General features: G+C 41.1%; 1 protein-coding gene across 15 annotated transcripts in view; it reads left to right on the top strand.

Annotated features, from left to right (window-relative positions):
* CEP43 (centrosomal protein 43) overlaps positions 1 to 20341 on the top strand; it is a 53559-nt gene extending 33218 nt beyond the window's left edge. For 6 of the 15 annotated variants that reach the window (XM_003820219.5, XM_003820218.5, XM_055114325.2 and 3 more), the window contains 3 exons: positions 162 to 201; positions 1424 to 1520; positions 7474 to 9996. In XM_003820219.5, the coding sequence (XP_003820267.1) occupies positions 162 to 201; positions 1424 to 1520; positions 7474 to 7548 (212 nt within the window). In that variant the 3' untranslated portion in view covers positions 7549 to 9996. The other 9 variants (XM_055114324.2, XM_063605536.1, XM_055114318.2 and 6 more) reach the window with 6 other exon arrangements.
* Positions 20342 to 20516: the final 175 nt, after the last annotated feature.

A 20516-nucleotide genomic window follows, 5' to 3' on the forward strand; every position in this document is an offset into this window, starting at 1 on the left:
TGTCATTTGTCTTCATATTATATATGCTTAAAATGTTATTTCTAGTCTGGGACTTTTTAAATGATGCAATATAATTAATTTTTTTTAAGTAAATGTGTGTTTAATGGTAGGTAAATTGTGACGCACATTAGATATAACATATCTTTTCTTAAACTTATCAGGAACTGGAGAAGATGATGACTATGTTGATGATTTTAATAGGTAAGAAAAACTATTGGGCAAATATATAAATATATACGTATTTGTAAACAATTTCCAAACACAGACAAAATTACATTTGGTGCTTATTTTAATGTATTTGATTCTGTTGTTCATGTTGATTGAAGATGAAGAAAAGATAGTTAATCCAAAATTAAATATTTGATTTTAGAGCATGTTTTTGATTTTACATTAGAATATAGACAGTCACATTATGTTCAGGAAACTTGGTAAGAAGAAGAGAAACAATTGAAGAATTAACTGAGAAGTCATTTAGAAGCAGTTCAGTTGCCGTGTCATAAGTGCTGATTTTCTCTTCCTTCCATACCTTTTTGTGGCCGGAATTGTCTCAAAATTGACCTAAAATAATTATGCTCTCAAATTAGTTTTTTGATTCAGATCACATTCCCTAATATGTGGATATGTGGTCTGCCCTAGTAAGATTGCCATTCTCTTTTTTTTTTTTTTTTTTTTTTTTTGAGACAGAGTCTCACTCTGTTGCCCACGCTGGAGTGCAGTGGTTCGATCTGGGCTCACTGCAACCTCCTTCTCCCGGGTTCAAGCCATTCTCCTGCCTCAGCTTCCCATGTAGTTGGGATTATAGGTGCGTGCCACTACGCCTGGCTAATTTTTGTATTTTTGGTAGAGACGGGGTTTTGCCATGTTGGCCAGGCTGGTCTCGAACTCCTGACCTCGTGATCCACCCACCTGGGCCTCCCAAAGTGCTGGGATTACAGACGAGAACCACCATGCCCTGTCGATTCCTTTCTTATACACAGAAAGATAATATGTAATGTAGAAGTAATATTTGTTGTGGATATGATTCGAAATTTTAAATTAGATGCCTGAGAATTTTATTTAATTGACAGGTTATCTTTCCAATTGTAAGTCTGTATTTTTTTTTATAATTTATTATACAGTTTTTGAGAAAGAGCATGATGTAGTAGATGAAATTGTAAAAATCTGGGTTTGTTTCTTTCTCGCTATTGTGACCAAAGTCACTGCTTTGAACCTTTGTCTCTTCATCTGTTACATTGACTTGACTGCTGCTGCCCTTGCTACATTATTTTAAGGGTCAAGCAAGACAATATGTATGAAATTAATTATAGTTAATATTATATTTTACTTAAAGGATTAAAAGAAATATCTGAATGTTTAAAGAATGGTAATCTCTTTAAATGTTTATTTTCAGAGTTCTTATTTTTTTTTCCCCTTCTGAAATTAGTACCAGCCATCGCTCAGAGAAAAGTGAGATAAGTATTGGTGAAGAGATAGAAGAAGACCTTTCTGTGGAAATAGATGACATCAATACCAGTGATAAGGTATGGTGTTCTGCATTTCCCATAGAGTGCTTTTTTTTTTTTAACCTATTTGTCGATTTACTGTAAAGCTTCAAAATTCATACTAATTAGTAGAAAAACAGTTGAAAATTATGAAAAGTCATGACAGAGACCTGGCTCGAGTTTATAAAGAATGTCTTTGATGAATGTGTAAGATTGGTTTTGGTTGTCACTTCCTTTGGTATGCAAGTCTCGCTGCTGAAGTGCCTGAGGATTATTCCTGGGGCACTGGGATTGCTGTGGATTAAGAGGGATCAGGGTGGGTCAGGCTTAGTGAGAATTGACCACCTGGTGCCATAGGTGGAAGTCAGTATAGGGCACTGTGATCACAGGAGGAAGCTGAGCCTGGAGTGCAGAGAGTGTGGTCATCTTGGCCAATTGTGACATCTGAACATGCAAGCCAGACTGGGCTAAAATCCACAGGAGACAAGACAGTAGGCCATAAAGTTAGAGTCCGTATTTGAGATCCAAACTTTACCTTTTTATGTGGGTGGAGAACAGAAGATCCTTCGATGGTGAGCTGTAGCATTGCAGGGTCACCTGTCAGTACCCACTTCAGGCTGTCCCCAGCTCAGAGGAGTCTACCAGTCAGGTTGGAGGTTGCCATGGCTGGGTGGGGACTTGCTTTCCAGAACAAGGTGGGATTCTCCAAGCGCTGTGATTGTCACACAGGGAGAAGGCCTTTGAGAGAGGTAGCGTTTACAATGCAACCACACAATCTAAGTCAGCAGCATCCGTGTTTGCATTCTTATTCTTTCATATATTTTCTTAGTTAAGCTTTAACCTTTGACCCTCAGTTTCTTTACTTGTAAGATGGAAGTATTAATACCTATGTGATAGGATTATTTTGAAGGTTAAATGATAATATATAAAGCATTTCTCTAATTCCTGATGTATTATACCCTTAAAATTATAAATTTAGCTTTCTCTTTTCACCCTGCATCATCCTAAAGAGGCCTGAAGAATGTTGCTTTAAAGTTATACCAAAGAAACTATGAAGGATTCTTTAAATATGAGGGAGAGGACTCGAAGAAATGACTGTTAAACTAGGATTTGTGAAATGATGTGGGTTGAAGAGGAGGTGTGGCATCCCTTTGCCATTGGGGGCCTTGGATGGCGTCCAGGAGTCTGGGCTTTGTTAGACTGCTTCTCACTGGGTCCTACTCACTGGGTTTGGCACATCAATGTTCCTAGGAGTTTTCACTTAAAAGCTTAAATTTAGATAATTTTGCCATTTACATAGATTGGACTTTGACAGTCACTGTACTTCATCAGGAAGCATTTTCTAAAGCCTTCTGTGTAGAGAATTGCTACTGGGCACCTGGGGAACACAAAAGCATTGTATTCTTTGCAGTAAGAATACAGCAGACAATCTGGTCACCTTTCAGCCAAGGTGACCAAAACCAGTGTCCATTAAGCACCTACTATTTAGAGAGCACAGGGCTGGGGATGTGGGGGTGTGAGGAAGGAGATAGCCCAGTGGAATGGGCAAGTTCTGTAAGTTCATCACATCTGGGTTTGAGTTCTGGAGCTGCTACTTACCACTCACAAATTTGGCCAAGTTATTTAACTTTTTTTTGTTTTTTTGTTTTTTTTTAGACAGAGTCTTGCTCTGTTGCCCAGGCTGGAGTGCAGTGGCGCTATCTCAGCTCACTGCAAGCTCCGCCTCCCGGGTTCATGCCATTCTCCTGCCTCAGCCTCCCACGTAGCTGGGACTACAGGCGCCTGCCACCACGCCTAGCTAATTTCTTGTATTTTTTTATAGAGACAGGACTTCACCATGTTAGCCAGGATGGTCTTGATCTCCTGACCTCGTGCTCTGCCTGCCTCGGCCTCCCAAAGTGCTGGGATTACAGGCGTGAGCCACCGCGCCCAGCAAGTTATTTAACTTTTGGGGCCTTGGGTCTCACATCTATTTTGCAAGAGAGATGGTGGTAGTGAAAATTAGAGATAAGCGTGTAAAGCATATAGCTCAGTGCTTAGCAGAATAGGCATTCAATAAATGGTATCTAATACTATTGTTCATTGTAGTCACAATAGACATTTCTGTCGTAGGCACAGATATAGACTTGTTCCCTCAAATTTATGCAGGATCAGAGAGAGAAAAGCCATGTACACAAACATAGGAAAATCAAGATAAAAAGTGACAAGTGCCATAAAATGCCAGTCATTCATGGGCCATGAAAATTCAGAAGCAGGAACTAATATTTGACCGGGATTTTGAAAGATGACTCTGACTTGGTTCTGCGAGGGCTGAGGAGGAACATGGTAAGCTCCATGAGAACAGAAGGGAGATCCCGGGACGTGTCAGTGCTGCCCTGATTCCAGAGCTTCACTGGAGGGTGCTGTGTGAAGAGACAGAATGTTGGGAGGAGCAGGGTTGTTAGAAGGTGACTTTGAACCAGAAATGACAGAGGATGAACTAGGAGCAGAGGCCCTGGGGAGGGTAGTCTCTGCACGGGAGCCAGCACGAGCAAAGACATAGGTAGATGTTGGAGGAAGAGGGCCACACGTTCCTAAGGGACAGAACATAAGTGTGCATCCCAGGTTTCTGTTAATGCATAGCAATCTAATTCAGCAAACGTGAACATTTACACTTCATAAAACTTTTCAAAATCTTACAAGTTCCTGTCGATTTGTATGAAGCTTGCTATCACAGGGATCCTTTGTTTCCCTTTCAAGACTCAAAATGTACGTTTTAGATATTTTTATTTTGTGATGTAAAATATATTTTTATAGTTTTGAACTAAGTTGGTCACTTTGAGTTCTTATTCTAAAACTAAGGCATGAAAGCCGCCTTTATTAGTTTTGTTTTTGTTTTTGTTTTTGTTTTTGAGACAGAGTCTCACTCTGTTGCCTAGGCTGGAGTGCAATGGCTGGATCTTGGCTCATTGCAGCCTCTGACTCCTGGGATCAAGCAATTCTACCTTAGCCTTCTGAGTAGCTAGGACCACAGGCATGTACCACCATGCCCGGCTAGTTTTTGTATTTTTAGTAGAGATGGGGTTTCACCTATGTTAGCCAGGCTGGTCTCAAACTCCTGGCCTCTTGTGATCCCCCCGCCTTGGCCTCTCAAAGTGCTGAGATTACAGGCGTGAGTCACTGTACCCGGCGGAAAGGCTTTATTAAATAGCCATTTATTTCTAGTTAGCTTTTGTTCATTCAGTTTTCTTTCTTGGTAGCTACTTTAAATGAAACTGTTCTTCTTGGAAGTTTCTGGTTATTACTGTGGTCTTTTCTTTGCCTTAAAGCAAAACTAAATTAATGATCTCCAATAACTGAATTATCTAGATTAAGATCGTTTTCAGTCCACAATTTTTCCTGTATTCACTCTTGTCTGTAGTTTAGCATTTGTATTAATACAACACTCAATTACTTTGTAAACGAGATGGAATACCTTACTGATTTCACTCTGTAATAATGATGGGAAGAGAAAATTACAGTTCCAAGGTATCAGTTTGTTTTACAGTCTGTCTGCAAGCTTTTCTGACTTTTCAGTTTTTGTGTAAATTGGATTTGAATTGAATGCATAAGAACTGTAATTAAGATTCCTAATAATTTTCTTTGTGAGATAGTTTTACAGCAGGACTATGTTTGGACCAAGAGAAAGGGCAAGGACTTATTTGTTGAAAAGGATTTTACTTATAACTTAAATTTCTGAATATCCGAAGAATAACAAAATGAGAGGATATGTGGGGGGCAGATGAACAGACAAATAAAAGCATCTCCCAGTATCTCGAGATGGAACTGTTGCATCTCTACAAGATGTTCCTATTCTTGTGCGTTATTATCTGGCCCAGGTGTTGGCACACTTCTTCTCTAAAAGGCCATGTAGTGAATATTTTAGGCTTTGCAGGCCATAACTACTCCACCTTGCCATTGTATGGAGAAGACAGCCATAGACGATGCCTAAGAGTGTGTGTGTGGGTGTGGCTGTGACTGTCCCCTGGTCTGTTGCCACAACAATGAGTCTAGGTGGGACTGGGAAGGTTGGGTTCTGTCCTTGTTCAGCTGTCAGTGGGACCTGCCCAGCTGTATGTTCTATATTCTGGAGCCTGTATCTTCACCCGTGGTTTTTTCCTTACTTAAGAAATGTTTTCCCAGCCTGCATTATGCTTACATATCTATTCATATTTCCTTTCTCCATTATCATGAGTTGTTTATACAAATGAATAGATATAAGTTGGCTAATAGGTTAACTTTCTAGTTTACAAGTAGTTTAAACAGAAGTAAAAATGAGTCGTTTCTTACAACACTTTGTGAACCCGGGGCTGGGAGTCTTGAGACTCCATGGGCCGTCCTGTCTGCCCTTCTGTTTTCACTTCAGCCTCCAAAAGGACTCATGATCTGGCTTCAGGTGGCACAGTGTTAAAGTGTGTCACACCATGTCGAGTTTGATGTTAGAAACTTAACGTTCTATACCGTCATATGAAAACATAAGAAGGGATAGTTTCCAAATTATACATTTTAATGAATTTTCGTGAAATTTAACGTGGGTAAATTATGGTTTTAGAGTTAGCAATTCATAGAGTGATACTTCCTGTGAACAGAATCATACATTGGGACTATGCTCAGGTAAAGAAGTTTAATACAGTTTTTCACTAATTTGTTTCTTAGATTAAATTGGAATAATGTCTAAGATGTGTTTTATTTTAAATTTTCACTTGAAATATTTGAGAATAATCATAAAACATTGGGCTCTAAAGATTGTACTAACTTAGTAGACATGATTTTAGGCAAATCGCTTCTCAACACAGCTTTAAATATGAGTTGGTTTATGAAGTATAAAGTAATACTTTTAATTACAGCAACAGTTTTTTTAATTTTTAGTTTTTTATTTCTTATTTCCATAGGTTTTGGGGGAACAGGTGGTGTTTGGTTGCATGAATGAGTTCTTTAGTGGTGATTTGTGAGATTTTGGTGCACCCATCACCCTAGCAGTACACACCGGGCCCAATTTGAGCCTTTTATCCCTCACCCTCCTCTCATTCTTTCTCTGGAGTCCCCAAAGTCCATTGTATCATTCTTATGCCATTGCATCCTCATAACTTAGCTCCTGCTTATTAATGAGAAGATGTGATGTTTGGTTTTCCATTCCTGAGTTACTTCACTTAGAATAATGGTCTCCAATTCCATCCAGGTTGCTGCAAATTCCATTATTTTGTTACTTTTTTTTTTTGAGTCAGAGTCTCGCTCTGTCACCCAAGCTGGAGTGCAGTGGTGCAATTTCGGCTCACTCCAACCTCTGCCTCCTGGGTTCAAGTGATTCTCCCACCTCAGCCTCCCAAGTAGCTGGGACTACAGGCACCCGCTATATTGTCTGGCTAATTTTTGTATTTTTGTAGAGACAGGGTTTCACCATGTTGGCCAGGCTGGTCTTGAACTCCTGACCTCAGGTGATCCGCCTGCCTCAGCTTCCCAAAGGGTTGGGATTGCAGGCATGAGCCACTGCGCCTGGCCTATTTGTTCCTTTTTATGGCTGAGTAGTATTCCATGGTATGTATATACCACAATGTCTTTATCCAATTGTTGATTGATGGGCATTTGGGCTGGGTTTCATGTTTTTGCAATTCGGAATTGTGCTGCTGTAAACATGCGTGTGCAAGTATCTTTTTCATATAATGACTTCTTTTCCTCTGGGTAGATACCCAGTAGTGGGATTGGTGGATCAAACAGTAGTTCTACTTTTAGTTCTTTAAGGAATCTCCATACTGTTTTCCATAGTGGTTGTACTAGTTTACATTCCCACCAACAGTGTAAAAGTGTTCCCTTTTCACCACATCTTCACCGACATTTATATTATTTTTTGATTTTTTGATTATGGCCATTCTTGCAGGAGTAAGGTGGTATCTCATTGTGGTTTTGATTTTTTAAAATAACTTAAGACTACTCACATTCTGACACTTAATTATTTTCTTTCTTTTGAACAACAAAGCTTGATGACCTCACACAAGATCTGACTGTATCCCAGCTCAGTGATGTTGCGGATTATCTGGAAGATGTTGCATAGACACAAAGAAGGAAGTATTCTAATTAACAAGGACAGAGGACTGACCGGTTCCATTTTTTTTTTCCCAGACAATCATTCAGCTGGAATGTCTGCTCTCTATTGGTGCCTTGCATTTCAAAAACACTGCAGATATTTTTTAAAAGTAATTTTCATTTTACTAAACAAAATACTTCCTATTTGAGCCCATGTGTGGAAGATTTAATATTCTTAATTTAACTGTACATTTCTTTATGGAAATTGATTATCTACACTCAGTTTCATTACAGGGAAGGAACCCATGAAAACATCAGTGTTAAGAGCATGATGAAGGGTGTCAATAAAGCCGTAGGATCGCGCAACCCTTTGTGTGTGTGGCTGCTGGTACGTGTGATCTTTGAAAACCTTGGCTTTCGCCCTCTGGAATCAGAGCTTACCCACCATAGTATATTTTGATATTAGGTGGTTCTACACATAGTTGGCAAAATGACTTGGTAAATTTGTAATGCTGAAGTATATTAGTATAAGTTAAATTTGATGTGTCAACTTTATTTTGTATTTCCTTCCATTTGGAAGGTTTGTTAGACCATTAAGGTTATATTAAAGTACTCTTGTGTGTGCTATTTAGTTTTGCTTGTTTTAAAGAAATCTAGAAGTGGTTATGAGTTTTAATTCATAGAATTGTCAATAACATAACATTTGCAATCGTCATTCCTCCTGTTATCCATGTAAGCAGCTTTAGTCGTAGGTTCTCTTCATTATAATTTATTATTTGTAAAGATTCCTTGAAACATATTCAGTACCAAAATGCATCTGAAACCATTAAGCAGTGCTTTTATTTCAGATCTGTAAGTTAATTGTATTAAAATCCAAATTGGAATGAAATAGTAGTAATGGCCTAAGACCATGTTCAGTTTGACAAGCTTTATATACTGTACATAATTTCATTGTAACCCTTAAAAATAGAGCCAATAATAGAATTTCCACAGTCTCATTTATACGGTTAAAGCATTATTGCTATTATGTAGGTCACGGATGTTTATAATACTAAAGTATTTTAAAATGCGCAAGTAGGAAAAACAGTAGAAAGTGATGCATGCATATTTATATATAAGTAAAGCTAGGATTGTGCTGTTTTTGCACTTTATAATTTCAATTAAGTTGCGGCTTTTTACTACAAGTTACCTTTATTAGTAAAAGGAGCAAATTAGACCTAATGCATTGATCTCGGTTAAGTGAGCAGACTGCATGACTTGTGTAATGCCAGTTTCTCATTTCATATTAGCCTAAATATTACAGAAATTACTCCTTGGGCTCTAAAATGTAGAGGAAATGAAAATGTAAGGATTAAGGCTGTGTAACAAAATCTGGCTTTTTAAAATTTAAGTGAAGCTGAGCTGTAAACATCAAGAGGAAGTAGGACATAAACTGGGCCGGTACAGCCTGGAAGCCCTGTGTATTTCTGCCCTCCGTCTGTGAGCTGCTATCTCAGTCTCCTTCAGCTCTTCATGTCTTAGTAAACAGCACCACGTGCAGATGTAATCTTGTTGCAGTCCCCCAGTGTGGTTGTCATAAAATGCATTTCTTTGTAAGTCATCTCTGTAAACAGTCACTTTCTAAAAGCACTATAGTTCTGGTCCCCTGGAATCTGGATCACATGTATGATTTATTTTTAATATTTGATAGGAACTAGGTTTCAGTGAAATGATTTGAAAGCATAGCAGGATGTGGCTTTTTAAATTTATGAAACTTTCGAACAGTAGCAACTGAAATTTGTCACTTTTCTGTTACGCAGAGAATCAGACCTTTTGATAATATTTGGGAGGGTAAAAGAAATATGCCAAATATGAAACTTTTCTGTCAGCACTACATATATCACATACATCTTTTTTTTGCAGGGGGCGGGGGGGACGGAGTCTCACTGTGTCACTCAGACTGGAGTACAGTGATGCGATCTCGGCTCACTGCAACCTCCGCCTCCTGGGTTCAAGCGATTCTCCTGCTTCAGCCTCCTGAGTAGCTGGGATTACAGGTGCACACCACCACGCCCGGCTAATTTTTGTATTTTTAGTAGAGATGGGGTTTCACCATGTTGGTCAGGCTGGTCTTGAACTCCTGACCTCGTTCCTGCCTTAGCCTCCTAAAGTGCCGGGATTACAGGCGTGAACCACCGCACCTGGCCAGTACTACATCCATTTTATTGAATAATTTTGAATGACTTAAAGTTCAACTATGAAAAAGCTTTCTTTTCACATGTACTTTTTGATTAGGTATTATCAACTTATGAAACTTGAAGATGCGAAGTGACAGGTTTTGCATGTGATGAGTGTTTTCTGTTTAAATATTGAAATATTAACCCATTAAATACATTTTTATGGTAACCTGTGTTTTACAGTGGAGTTTTAAAAATGCTAGGTCTTTCATTTTATTGATAACTACAAATGAATAAAAAGCATTTATTCTCTTTGTTGATATTCGGTTGTGCTTTTATACTTTGTGTTGGATAACAACCTGTGGGCAGTTGTGTAGATGCCATTAGTCCCTGCCTCATGCTTGCCCACAGCTCTTCCTCCCTTCCTTACTTCCCTCTCCTGCCCATGCACCAGAGCTGTGCCAGCCCACTGCCGCACAGCCTCTGCACCTGAGCTTGCCAAAGCCCTTCCTGTCTCAAGGTGTGATATTTGCCCCTCCTTGTCTGGAATGTCCTTCCCCTAGAACTGCATGAAGCTGGTTTATTTCAGTCTCATGTTCAAAGACGCTTCCAGACCTAAGGGAGATGTCCATTCTCCTCCCTGTCCCTGCCCCACCACTTGCATTTATTTACCCCTTTTATTTTATTCATCTCAGCATACTCTGAAATGGTCTTGCTTATTTTGTGTGTGTGTGTGTGTGTGTGTGTGTGTGTGTTTTTAACTATGAGCTCATGAGAACAGGGATTTTCTTTTAAACTGCTGTGTACCTGGCACAACATTTGTCCCCTAGTATGAGCTCGGCATCTTTGGGGCTGTAAACAGGCTTGAGCACTGACATGGGGCCTGGAGAATGTGGTTTCTGGCTAGGCAGCTGGGACAATCTACAAAATCTGAGGGGAAAGCTGTCCTTACCCTAAACCTGGAGAGGTCCCTAGGTTCAAGTCTGCAGGAAGGGGATCTGGTTCAGGAGAAGGCCGTCCTGTGAATTTGCCCCACCCACCAAGCTCAGCTGGAGCAGGGCCTCTGAAGGAGGTGCCCTCTGTGTGGCTCTGCTGTGGTGTTGGTTCATGAAGGACATGGGAGGGGGGCAGGGCAGGACAGGAGAGGTAGCTCTTCCTGGAGAAAAACACACCCAGCCCAAGTTGGAGCCCTCCTGTGGCATTGGGTGGAGAGGATTCCCGCCATCAGTTCTCTGTCCATGGGTGCTAGTCTCACCCCTGCCCTCCGAGCAGTCCGTGCTCCCAGTGTCCCTGTTCTCTTTTTTTTTTTTTGAGGTGGAGTTTTGTTCTTGTTGCCCAGGCTGGAGTGCCATGGGGCAATCTCGGCTCACTGCAACCCCCGCCTCCTGGGTTCAAGTGATTCTCCTGCCTCAGCCTCCCAAGTAGCTGAGATTACAGGTGCCTGCCACCATGCCCAGCTAATTTTTATAATTTTTTTGTAGAGACGGGATTTCACCATGTTGGCCAGGCTGGTCTCAAACTCCTGACCTCAGGTGATCCACCCTCCTCAGCCTCCCAAAGTGCTGGGAATACAGGTGTGAGTCACGGCGCCCGGCCTAGTCTTCCTGCTCTAGGAAGGGACATGTTTGGCGAGGAAATCCAGGGCAGCTACCTTTGTGAGTTGTCCTAATGCTGCGTTCAGAGTTCCACACGTTCAACAAGCATCTGACATTTAAGGAAAGTGAATAGTATGTCATGAAAGACAGATGAACAAAGAACTGATCTTGAAGAAAATGTAATCAGGAAACGAGATAATTTAAGAACAAAAACCTGTGAAGGACTGAATGTGTCCCCCAAAATGTGTATGTCGAAACCTAATCCCACATAGGATGGAATTAGGTAGGGCCTCTGGAAGTTGATGAGATCATTAGCGCCCTTATAGGAGGCCCGGGAGAGCTGCTTTGCCCCTTCCAGCGTGTGAGGACACAGTGAGGAGGTGTTGCCTATGAGGAAACAGGCCCTCCCAGATGGTGAACCTGCCGGTGCCTTGACCTTGGACTTCCAGCCATCTGAGCTGTGAGCACTACACTTCCATTCTTTATAAATTATCCAGTCCAAGGTACTTTAGGAACCTGAATGGATTAAGACAAACCTGATTATGCCACTCCGAGATTTGAGGTAACATTTGAATCTAAAAGAGGCTGTATGAAAGAGGTTATAATAAAAATGATTTTTGACTAAAAAATTGTTGGCCTAAGATAATTCAGTAGCAGGGCTGAATAATGGGATGACCCAAAATCAGTAAGCTCAAAGGCAATTTCAAAGAAATCTTTATGTTTAGCAAGAAGACCAAGATGACAAGATGAGCCAAGAGACTTGGCCAGAGGACTCCAGGCTGACAAAGTTTCCCCAAGGAAGTCAGACTGGAAAAGTGTCCTCAGGTTCAAGGAAACCTGGGTGTGCACTGGGTGAATGAGAGTGGCAGACAGAAGGAAACAGCAAGGCCTCTGAGGTAGGAGGGACAGCGTTTTTGAATGTGAAATTTATGCCCTGATACATGTTTTTAAAAATGAATCTTGCTGCCCTTAGAAAATGAACCCCCGAACAAGGTAAGGTCGAGCTGGCCCCTCGTGTCATCCGACTTTGCGTTGTGGCCCTGCCTGCAGAAACGTGTGCTCTGCTACAGCCCTGGGAGGAGGGGCCGCACTCCCAACTCCTGCCCCGCTTCTAGCACATGCTGTGCTTGGCCACTTCGCTGCCTGCTAGTTTAACAGCAGCACTGGGCAAGGTTTGCCCTCTGCACACCAGACCGGCTTCCCAAGAACCGGGGAAGAGGAGAGGGCATGCCTGGGGCCTGAGCTTAGTGGGCTGGGTGGAGGCAGGAGGTACTGCATGGAGGAGCGTGGACAGTGGTGTGTAGGAGGCCAGTCATTCTGCGGTTTTAGCTGGAGGTTTGTTTTTGGTAGTTTATAGAATCATCAGATTTGATGATGAAACTTTTTTCCGTAAATGTTAAATTTTCAGACACTTGTATTTTTTTTTCTTTCTTTTTTTTTTTTGAGACTGAGTCACTGTTGCCAGGCTGGAGTGCAGTGGTACTAGCTCGGCTCACTGCAACCTCTGCCTCCCAGGTTCAAGCGATTCTCCTGCCTCAGCCTCCCGAGTAGCTGGGATTACAGATGTGTTTCACCATGACCGGCGAATTTTTTTGTATTTTTAGTAGACACGGGATCTCACCATGTTGGCCAGGCTGGTCTTGAACTCCTGACCTATGGTGATCCGCACCCCTCCCCGCCCCGCTGCGGCCCAGCCTCCCAAAGTGCTGGGATTACAGGCATGAGCCACTGTACCCAGCCCTGTATTTTCTTTAAAAACCAATTTTGGGCCGGGCACGGTGGCTCACGCCTGTAATCCCAGCACTTTGGGAGGCCGAGGCAGGCGGATCACGAGGTCAGGAGATCGAGACCATCCTGGCTAACATGGTGAAAACCCATCTCTACTAAAAATACAGAAAAAAAATGAGCTGGGCGCGATGGTGGGTGCCTGCAGTCCCAGCTACTCGGGAGGCTGAGGCAGGAGAATGGCGTGAACCCAGGAGGTGGAGCTTGCAGTGAGCCCAGATCACGCCCCTGCACTCCAGCCTGGGTGACAGAGCGAGACTCCGTCTCAAAAAAAAAAAAAAAAAAAAAAAAACAACAAACAACAACAACAACAACAACAACGAAAAAACGATTTTGGCATGTTTTATAAGTTGCCAGACTATTGGATATACCTCTTAATCATACTTTGTTTGAAATCCTTTGTGGTTTCTAAAGCACTAGTAGCTTTCTGAAAGGAAAATTTTTAATGAATGAAGCATGCTTCATCCTGCACATCCCCTCCTGCCCAGCACCCCTACTGCCCATGCGCCTCTCCTGCCCCAGCACCCCTACTGCCCCAGTGCCAGGCCTTTTCTAGCAGCTCTCATGGGTTCATCCCTGCTGCGGGCATTGCTCCAGCAAGGGGCAGTGCTCTCCCTGCTGGTAAGTGTTGGAACTTCACGTTTCCCTCTAGTTTTCTCTTTACATTTTAACATACACTATTATGTGTCAATATATTAATTATATATTAATTACATTTATAGAGGTTAGGTATATATGGCAGATCATATCTGAGCGTGAATTACATTCTCCAATATTTTTATTTGTCATGATTTATTGCAGGGTTCACTTATTTGATCTACCCCAACTTATTTAACACACATTTCCAAGAAAATATCCATCACACTAGAAAGAAAGAAAGAGGAAGGAAGGAAGGGAGGGAGGGAGAGAAGGAGAAAGGAAGAAAGGGAAGGAAAATGGAATGGAGGAAGGGAAAAATGGAGGGAGGAAGGAAGGAAGGGAAAGAATGAAGAAAGCCATTCGTTCCTGCAAACCTAAACCTCTTTGTAGTAAGTTCTGGCAGAAGATGTGTTTCTGGAGTTAAACTACAGGCTTGGAAATGGAATTTCTTAGCCTAATTTCTAAATTAGAACTGCTTATGCAAATTAACACTCCGTACATTTCAACAAGCAGTTGGCTGATTTCTTCTGTCCACTCCACCTGCAGATGCAGAGGTGGCCCCATCCTGTGATGTGCCATCACATCCCTTTTCAGTGAAGGGCTTTGTTGGCTGCTGTGGGCATTCTCATGGCCTCTCCAGGGATGGCCTCCACTGTAGAGACCTATGTCACCAAGGCCAGGCCCTCTCAGGGGGCTCCATCCAATGACCATTCTGCCTCAGGGTAAGAGGCCCGGCCATCTCAGCCTGAGTCCATTCTGGCTCCAGAGCTCCCCGAGAGCTTGCCTGGCAAGTTACTCTTGCAATTCTAGCTTCCAGCAGGCGTTGATTTCTGGGGCACTTTTGATAAACTCCTGGCAGGAAACTCAATCTCTGGGGGTCAGAGTCCACTTCCTGGGGAGCCCAATCTGTGACCCCTAGGAGTGGGGACCATGGAAGCACTTGGCTCTCCAGCATGTGCTGAATAGGGGGTGCTGCCTGCAGTGTCCATGTGGAAACCTGGCTGGGAGAATGCCTGTGTGCTCTGCATGGGGATGTAAAGGTGTGAGCAAACCTTCTTCAGGGAGGGGATGTTCAATGCGATATTTGAACATTGGGACCTGAAAAACTGATGGGCTGATGGGGTCTGCCCATGATTGGCAGCCTTCATAGAATCACGAGGGAAGAGCACAGGCCACCCTAGACAGGAGGGGTCCCCTACTGGCAGGGAGGTGCTGTGGGGGCAGCAGGCACGTGCAGGAAAACGGAAAAGCAGAGTAATTGAATGTAAATCATGCAACTCCACTACAGTGGTTAGAAGCCTGGATGGGCAACTTGGCTGAGTGATGTTGGGCAAGTTATTTAATATCAGTATTCTCAGTTTTCTCATCTGTAAAGGGGATTAAATACTTCCTTCCCTTACAGGGCTGCCCTGGTCTTAAGTAATGCCTGCAGAGAGCTTAGCATTGTTCTTGGCAAGTCACTAATACTCAGTAAATACTATTTTTATTAAGAAGGTAAGATTCACAGGACTTAGTGTCTTAACTAGATGTTGAGAGTAAGGAGAAGAGAGAATACTTTTCGGATGATTGTTCAGTTTCTGATGAATATCTGTTCCCCTTTCAAAACCTAATTCAGATGTCACTTCCTCCTCAAAGTTCTCGCCCCGCGCCGAGCTACTGTGATGTATTTTTATGACCTGGCAGCTTTTTTCTCATATCCCTGTTAGCGGTATGTGGTAAGAACATGAGACACAGAATCAGAAACCATGGATTTCTGGTCTTGACTCCACTACCACTCAGAGGAACCTCACGGTGGATGCCGTAAGTGTTTACACTGAAAAGGATTTTCGCGAAAACCTGCATTTTCATTTCGTTCACAAGAGAATTATGAGACTAGAAAAACAACAATTCTTAGTATACCACAGACTGTGGTGCCTAGGAATAACAGACAAGCTTTAACTCACACGATGAGCATCTTTATTTAGCTCTGCTTTTAGATATCTGCATGATAAAGATGAGTGATCCAACATTAGAAATCATCTGGACATTAAAACTGAACTGTAGGCAGGTGCGGTGGCTCACACCTGTAATCCCAGCACTTACGGAGGCCAAGGCGGGCAGATTGCTTGAGCTCAGGAGTTTGAGACTAGCCTGGGCAACATAGTAAGACCCCTATCTCTACAAAAAATATAAAAATTAGCTAGGCATCGTGGCCTGTGCCTGTAGTCCTAGCTATTGAGGAGACTGATGCAGGAGGATCATTTGAGCTCAGGAGTTTGAGACCATTCTGGGCAATACGGTGAAACCCTGTCTCTACAAAAAAATGCAAAGATTAGCCGGGCATGATGGCACATGCCTGTGGTCCCAGCTACTCGGGAGGCTGAGGCAGGAGGATTGCAGGAGGTTTGCTTGAGCCAGGGAGGTTGAGGCTGCAGTGAACTGAGATTGCATCACTGCACTACAGCCTGGGTGACAGAGTAAGACCCTATCTCAGAAAAAAGAACTAATTGTAACAAACTATCTTTCAAATTATATCAAAACAGTGTTTCATAAATTCCTTGTTGCCCAGAGATCAGGAGGAGCTCTTCTATGATTTGACAGTGCAATTACTGAAGGGGAAGACACCATGCAAATACATGGTAAAAATATTCAAATTATTACTGATTTGACACAAAATATTGATGTAAATAACATAAAACTGTAATATGCCATTATGATGACATTAATGAAAAATTGGTTAATGAATGTCATTAAAAGAGCATGTACATCACTCAGTGTTCTTAGTCACTGAAAGTGTGAAATAGCCTCTAAACTCATATGTGGAAAAAGAACTTGAAAAAGATTTCCAGAAATGTGACAATTCTAGTACTTTCATGACATTTTAAAAAAGGGATTGTAAAGACTGATGAAACCCTTAAAACCTCTCAAGAATTAAAAATCATTTTTGATCAACAGAGTAAACTGATTTTTTATCTCTGTTGAAAGATATTTTTAAAATCATTGTCCTATGGAAAAGTCATATAGAACGTTTGCTGTTTAATGTAGCACAGATGTATCAAAAAGCCATGCCAGGCAGTTATAGATATCTTAGTTTTCTGGATTTTGTGACGTTTGTGGTATTTGTCAGATTTTTAAAATTTGTGATTTGTTGGGATTTGTTCCTCATTCACAGGTAATTTTATATACTTTTGTATTCACTTTCAAAAAGAAGGCAACTCTAAATTTTATGAACTTCAAGTGCTATAAAACAATTACCACAGTAAATTTTGAAAAATTCACCCCAAAAAGAAACCTTGTATCCATTGGCAGTAACTCCCTATGCTCCGCCATTCCTCTCAGCTCCCTGTCTGGCAACCACTTCCTGTCTCTTCAGAGTTGCCTCTTCTGGACATTACATATAAACGGAATTATACACTATGTTGCCTTTTATGACTGGCTTGTTTCACTTAGCATAATGTTTTCAAAAGTCATCTGTGTTGTAGCATTTGTCAGTACTTCATTTATTTTTGTTTCCTAACAATACTCCATTGTAGGGATTGACCACACTTTATCCATTCATTGGTTGATGGACATTTGGGTTGTTTCCACGTTTTCTGCTGTTGTGAATAACAGTGCTAAGCACATTCATATGCAGTGTTTGTGTAGATATATAATATGCTTTATTTTCTCTTGAGTACATAAAAGTGGAGCCTCTGGGTAATATAATAACTCTATGTTTGGTGTTTTGAAGAATTGCTAAATTGTTTTCCAAAGCAGCTGCACCATTTTATATCCCTACCAGCAATGCATGAAGCTTCCAGTTTCTCCACATCATCACGAATACTCCTTATTCTCTCTTTTTAGATATAGACATTCTGGCAAGTGTGACATTGTATCTCTTGTGGTTTAGATTTGCATTTGGAGCATGTCTTATGTGCACTTAAAAATATTAATATCTATTCTGCTGTTGTTGGGTAAACTGTTCTATAGATGTTGATATGGTTTCGCTGTGTCCCCACTCAAAATCTCATCTTGACTTGTAATCCCCATAATCTCCATGTGTCAAGGGTGGGACCAGGTGGAGGTAATTGGATCATGAGGGTGGTTTTCCCTACTCTGTTTTCATGATAGTGAGTCTCACAAGGTCTGATGGTTTTATAAGCATCTGGCATTTCCCCTGCTTGCACTCAGGCTGTCCTGCCACACTGTGAAGAAGGTGCCTTGCTTCTCCTTTGCCTTCTGCCATGAGTGTAACTTTCATGAGGCCTCCCCAGCCATGCTGAACTGTGAGTCAATTAAACCTCTTTCCTTCATAAATTACCAAGCTGCAGCTATTTCTTCAGAGCAGTGTGAGAACGGACTAATACAGGTGTTTTTTAGGTCTCGTTATTGTGTCGTTCACGTCTTTTATTTCCTTGTTGATCTTACTCTTAGTTGTTCTATCCATCATTGAAAATGGGGCATTGGCCAGGCGTGGTGGCTCACGCCTGTAATCCCAGCACTTTGGGAGGCCAAGACCAGCAGATCACTTGAGGTCAGGGGTTCAAGACCAGCGTGGCTAACATGGAGAACTCCTGTCTCTACTAAAAATACAAAAATTAGTCAGGTGTGGCAGTGCGTGCCCGCCTATAGTCCCATCTACTTGGGAGGCTGAGGCAGGGGAATTGCTTGAACCCTGGAGTCAGAGTTTGCAGTGAGCTGAGATCATGCCACTGCACTCCAGTCTGGGTGACAGAGTGAGACTCAAAAAAGAAAAAAAAAAAAAAAAAAAAAGGAAAGAAAATGAGACATCGGATTTGTAAGTTTCTGACAGGTTCATTTTGCCTGCTGCCCAGATAGAGCCGATTTATGAGGACAGGGAAATTGCAATAGAGAAAGAGTTTAATACACGTAGAACTGGCTAAACAAGAGACTGGAGTTTTATTATTACTCAAATCAGCCTCCACAAAAATTTGGAGGCTAGGTCTTTTCAAAGATAGTTTGGTGGGCAGGGGTTTGTGTACTAAGAAACTAAATGTTTCTTGTGTACTAAGTCAGCTTCTGGGTGGGGGCCAGAGGACCAGTTGAGCCAAGAATTCAAGAGGTACAGGTTCAAGTAGGGCCATCTGGTTGTCAGAAATGCAAAAGCCTGGAAAGTCATCTCAAATGTTAGGTTCTACAATAGTCAAGTTATTTATAGTAATTGGGAAAGTTGCAAATCTTGTGCCCTCTGTAAAAAATAGGTGGTAATCTTTACACCTATATCTTAGCAGAATTCAGGCCCCTCACTTCCTCCTAACCTGGTAGCCTTTCATTAGTTTTACAAAGGCAGTTTAATTTTGGGGGGCAGGGCTATTATCATCTAAACTATAAACTATAATCATTTGTCCCAAAGTTAGCTTGGCCCATGCCCAGGAATGACCAAGGGCAATTTGGAGATTAAAGTCAAGATGGAGTTGGTTAGATCAGATCTCTTTCACTGTTATAATTTTCTCACTGTTAAAATTTACAAAGGCAGTTTCAAAATCTGAAACTTTTATTGTTAAATTATGTATTTATTCCTTTAGTTCTGTCATGTTCTGCTTCTTATATTTTGGAACTCTGTTGTTAGGTGCATACATATTTATAATTGTTATATCTTCCTGATGGATTGGTATTGTAATCACTGTAAAATACACTATTATCATTGTAAAATATTCCTTTTTATCTCTAGTATTTTTTGTCTGTTTGACTTAAAGTCTATTTTGTTTGATATTAGCATAGCTATTCTTGCTCTTACTGTGGCAATTTGTATGATACCTTTTTCTTTTAGCCTATTTATATCTTTGAATCTAAAGTTTGTCTCCTGTAGATAGCATATAGTTGGATAATTTTTAGTTCTTTTGATTGGATTGTTTAATTCATTCATTTTTAGTGTTACTATTGATATGGCTGGATTTGTGTCTGCAATTTTAATTTTTGTTTTCTATATGTCTCGTGTTTTTGTGGCTTTGCTTATTCTTCTTTGCTTTCTTTTGCATTAAGTATTTTCTAGTTTAACAACTTAATTTCTTAAATTATTTTTAACTATATTTTTACGTATTTCCTTAATGAATGCTTGATGGCTCACAATCTCCTTCTCAGTTTATCAGAATCTACTTAAGTTTATACTAACTTATGTCCAGTGAGATAGAAACACATTTCTTCTTTATAGCTCTAGGTCCTCTTCACTTGTTTTTGTGCTATTATTGTTATACTTACTACCTCTGTATATGTTACAAGCCCAAGAATACTATTATACTTATTTATATAATTTTATGTTTTTTAAAGAACCTGAGACTGGAAGTGAGGGAAATAGGGCGTGCAGGAAGGAAGGAAGAGGAAGGAAAAGTGTGTGAAAGGGGGCTCCACCTCCTTTAGTGGATACCCTGAGCTTATTTCCAGGGGCCTTTGTGAATTCCCAGTGACAACTCTTTGGAAGATGAAATCCCCGTCTTCCCTGCATCTTATTAGAGCAGTGTATCCTGGAGGACATTCCTTGCCTTTCACCAGGTGACCCTATACTGGAGGCAGAACTTCTCGATTGTGCGGATTTCAAAATGGCTCCACGTACTCATAGTTTTCATGACAGACTTCATTGCGATAGTCAAATACTGTTCCACTTACTGCAGTTTCCTACAATCTGGGTTTTGTTCAGTTGAAATTAAATAAATTTTATGCACAAACCTTTCATGGCTGTCTGCGATCTTTTAAAAAATGTGAACATGTACAGGATGATAAGTTCTAAGGATGTATGTTCTGCAAAGCCTCAGAGCAGGAAGTAGAAGTACACTTGTACATTGGAAGATGAATATGCTTTTGGAGTTTGGACTCCATTTTCTTTTTTTGTTCTTTCTTTCTTTTTT

Source organism: Pan paniscus, chromosome 5 (genome assembly GCF_029289425.2).
Source record: "Pan paniscus chromosome 5, NHGRI_mPanPan1-v2.0_pri, whole genome shotgun sequence".
Taxonomy (NCBI): domain Eukaryota; kingdom Metazoa; phylum Chordata; class Mammalia; order Primates; family Hominidae; genus Pan; species Pan paniscus.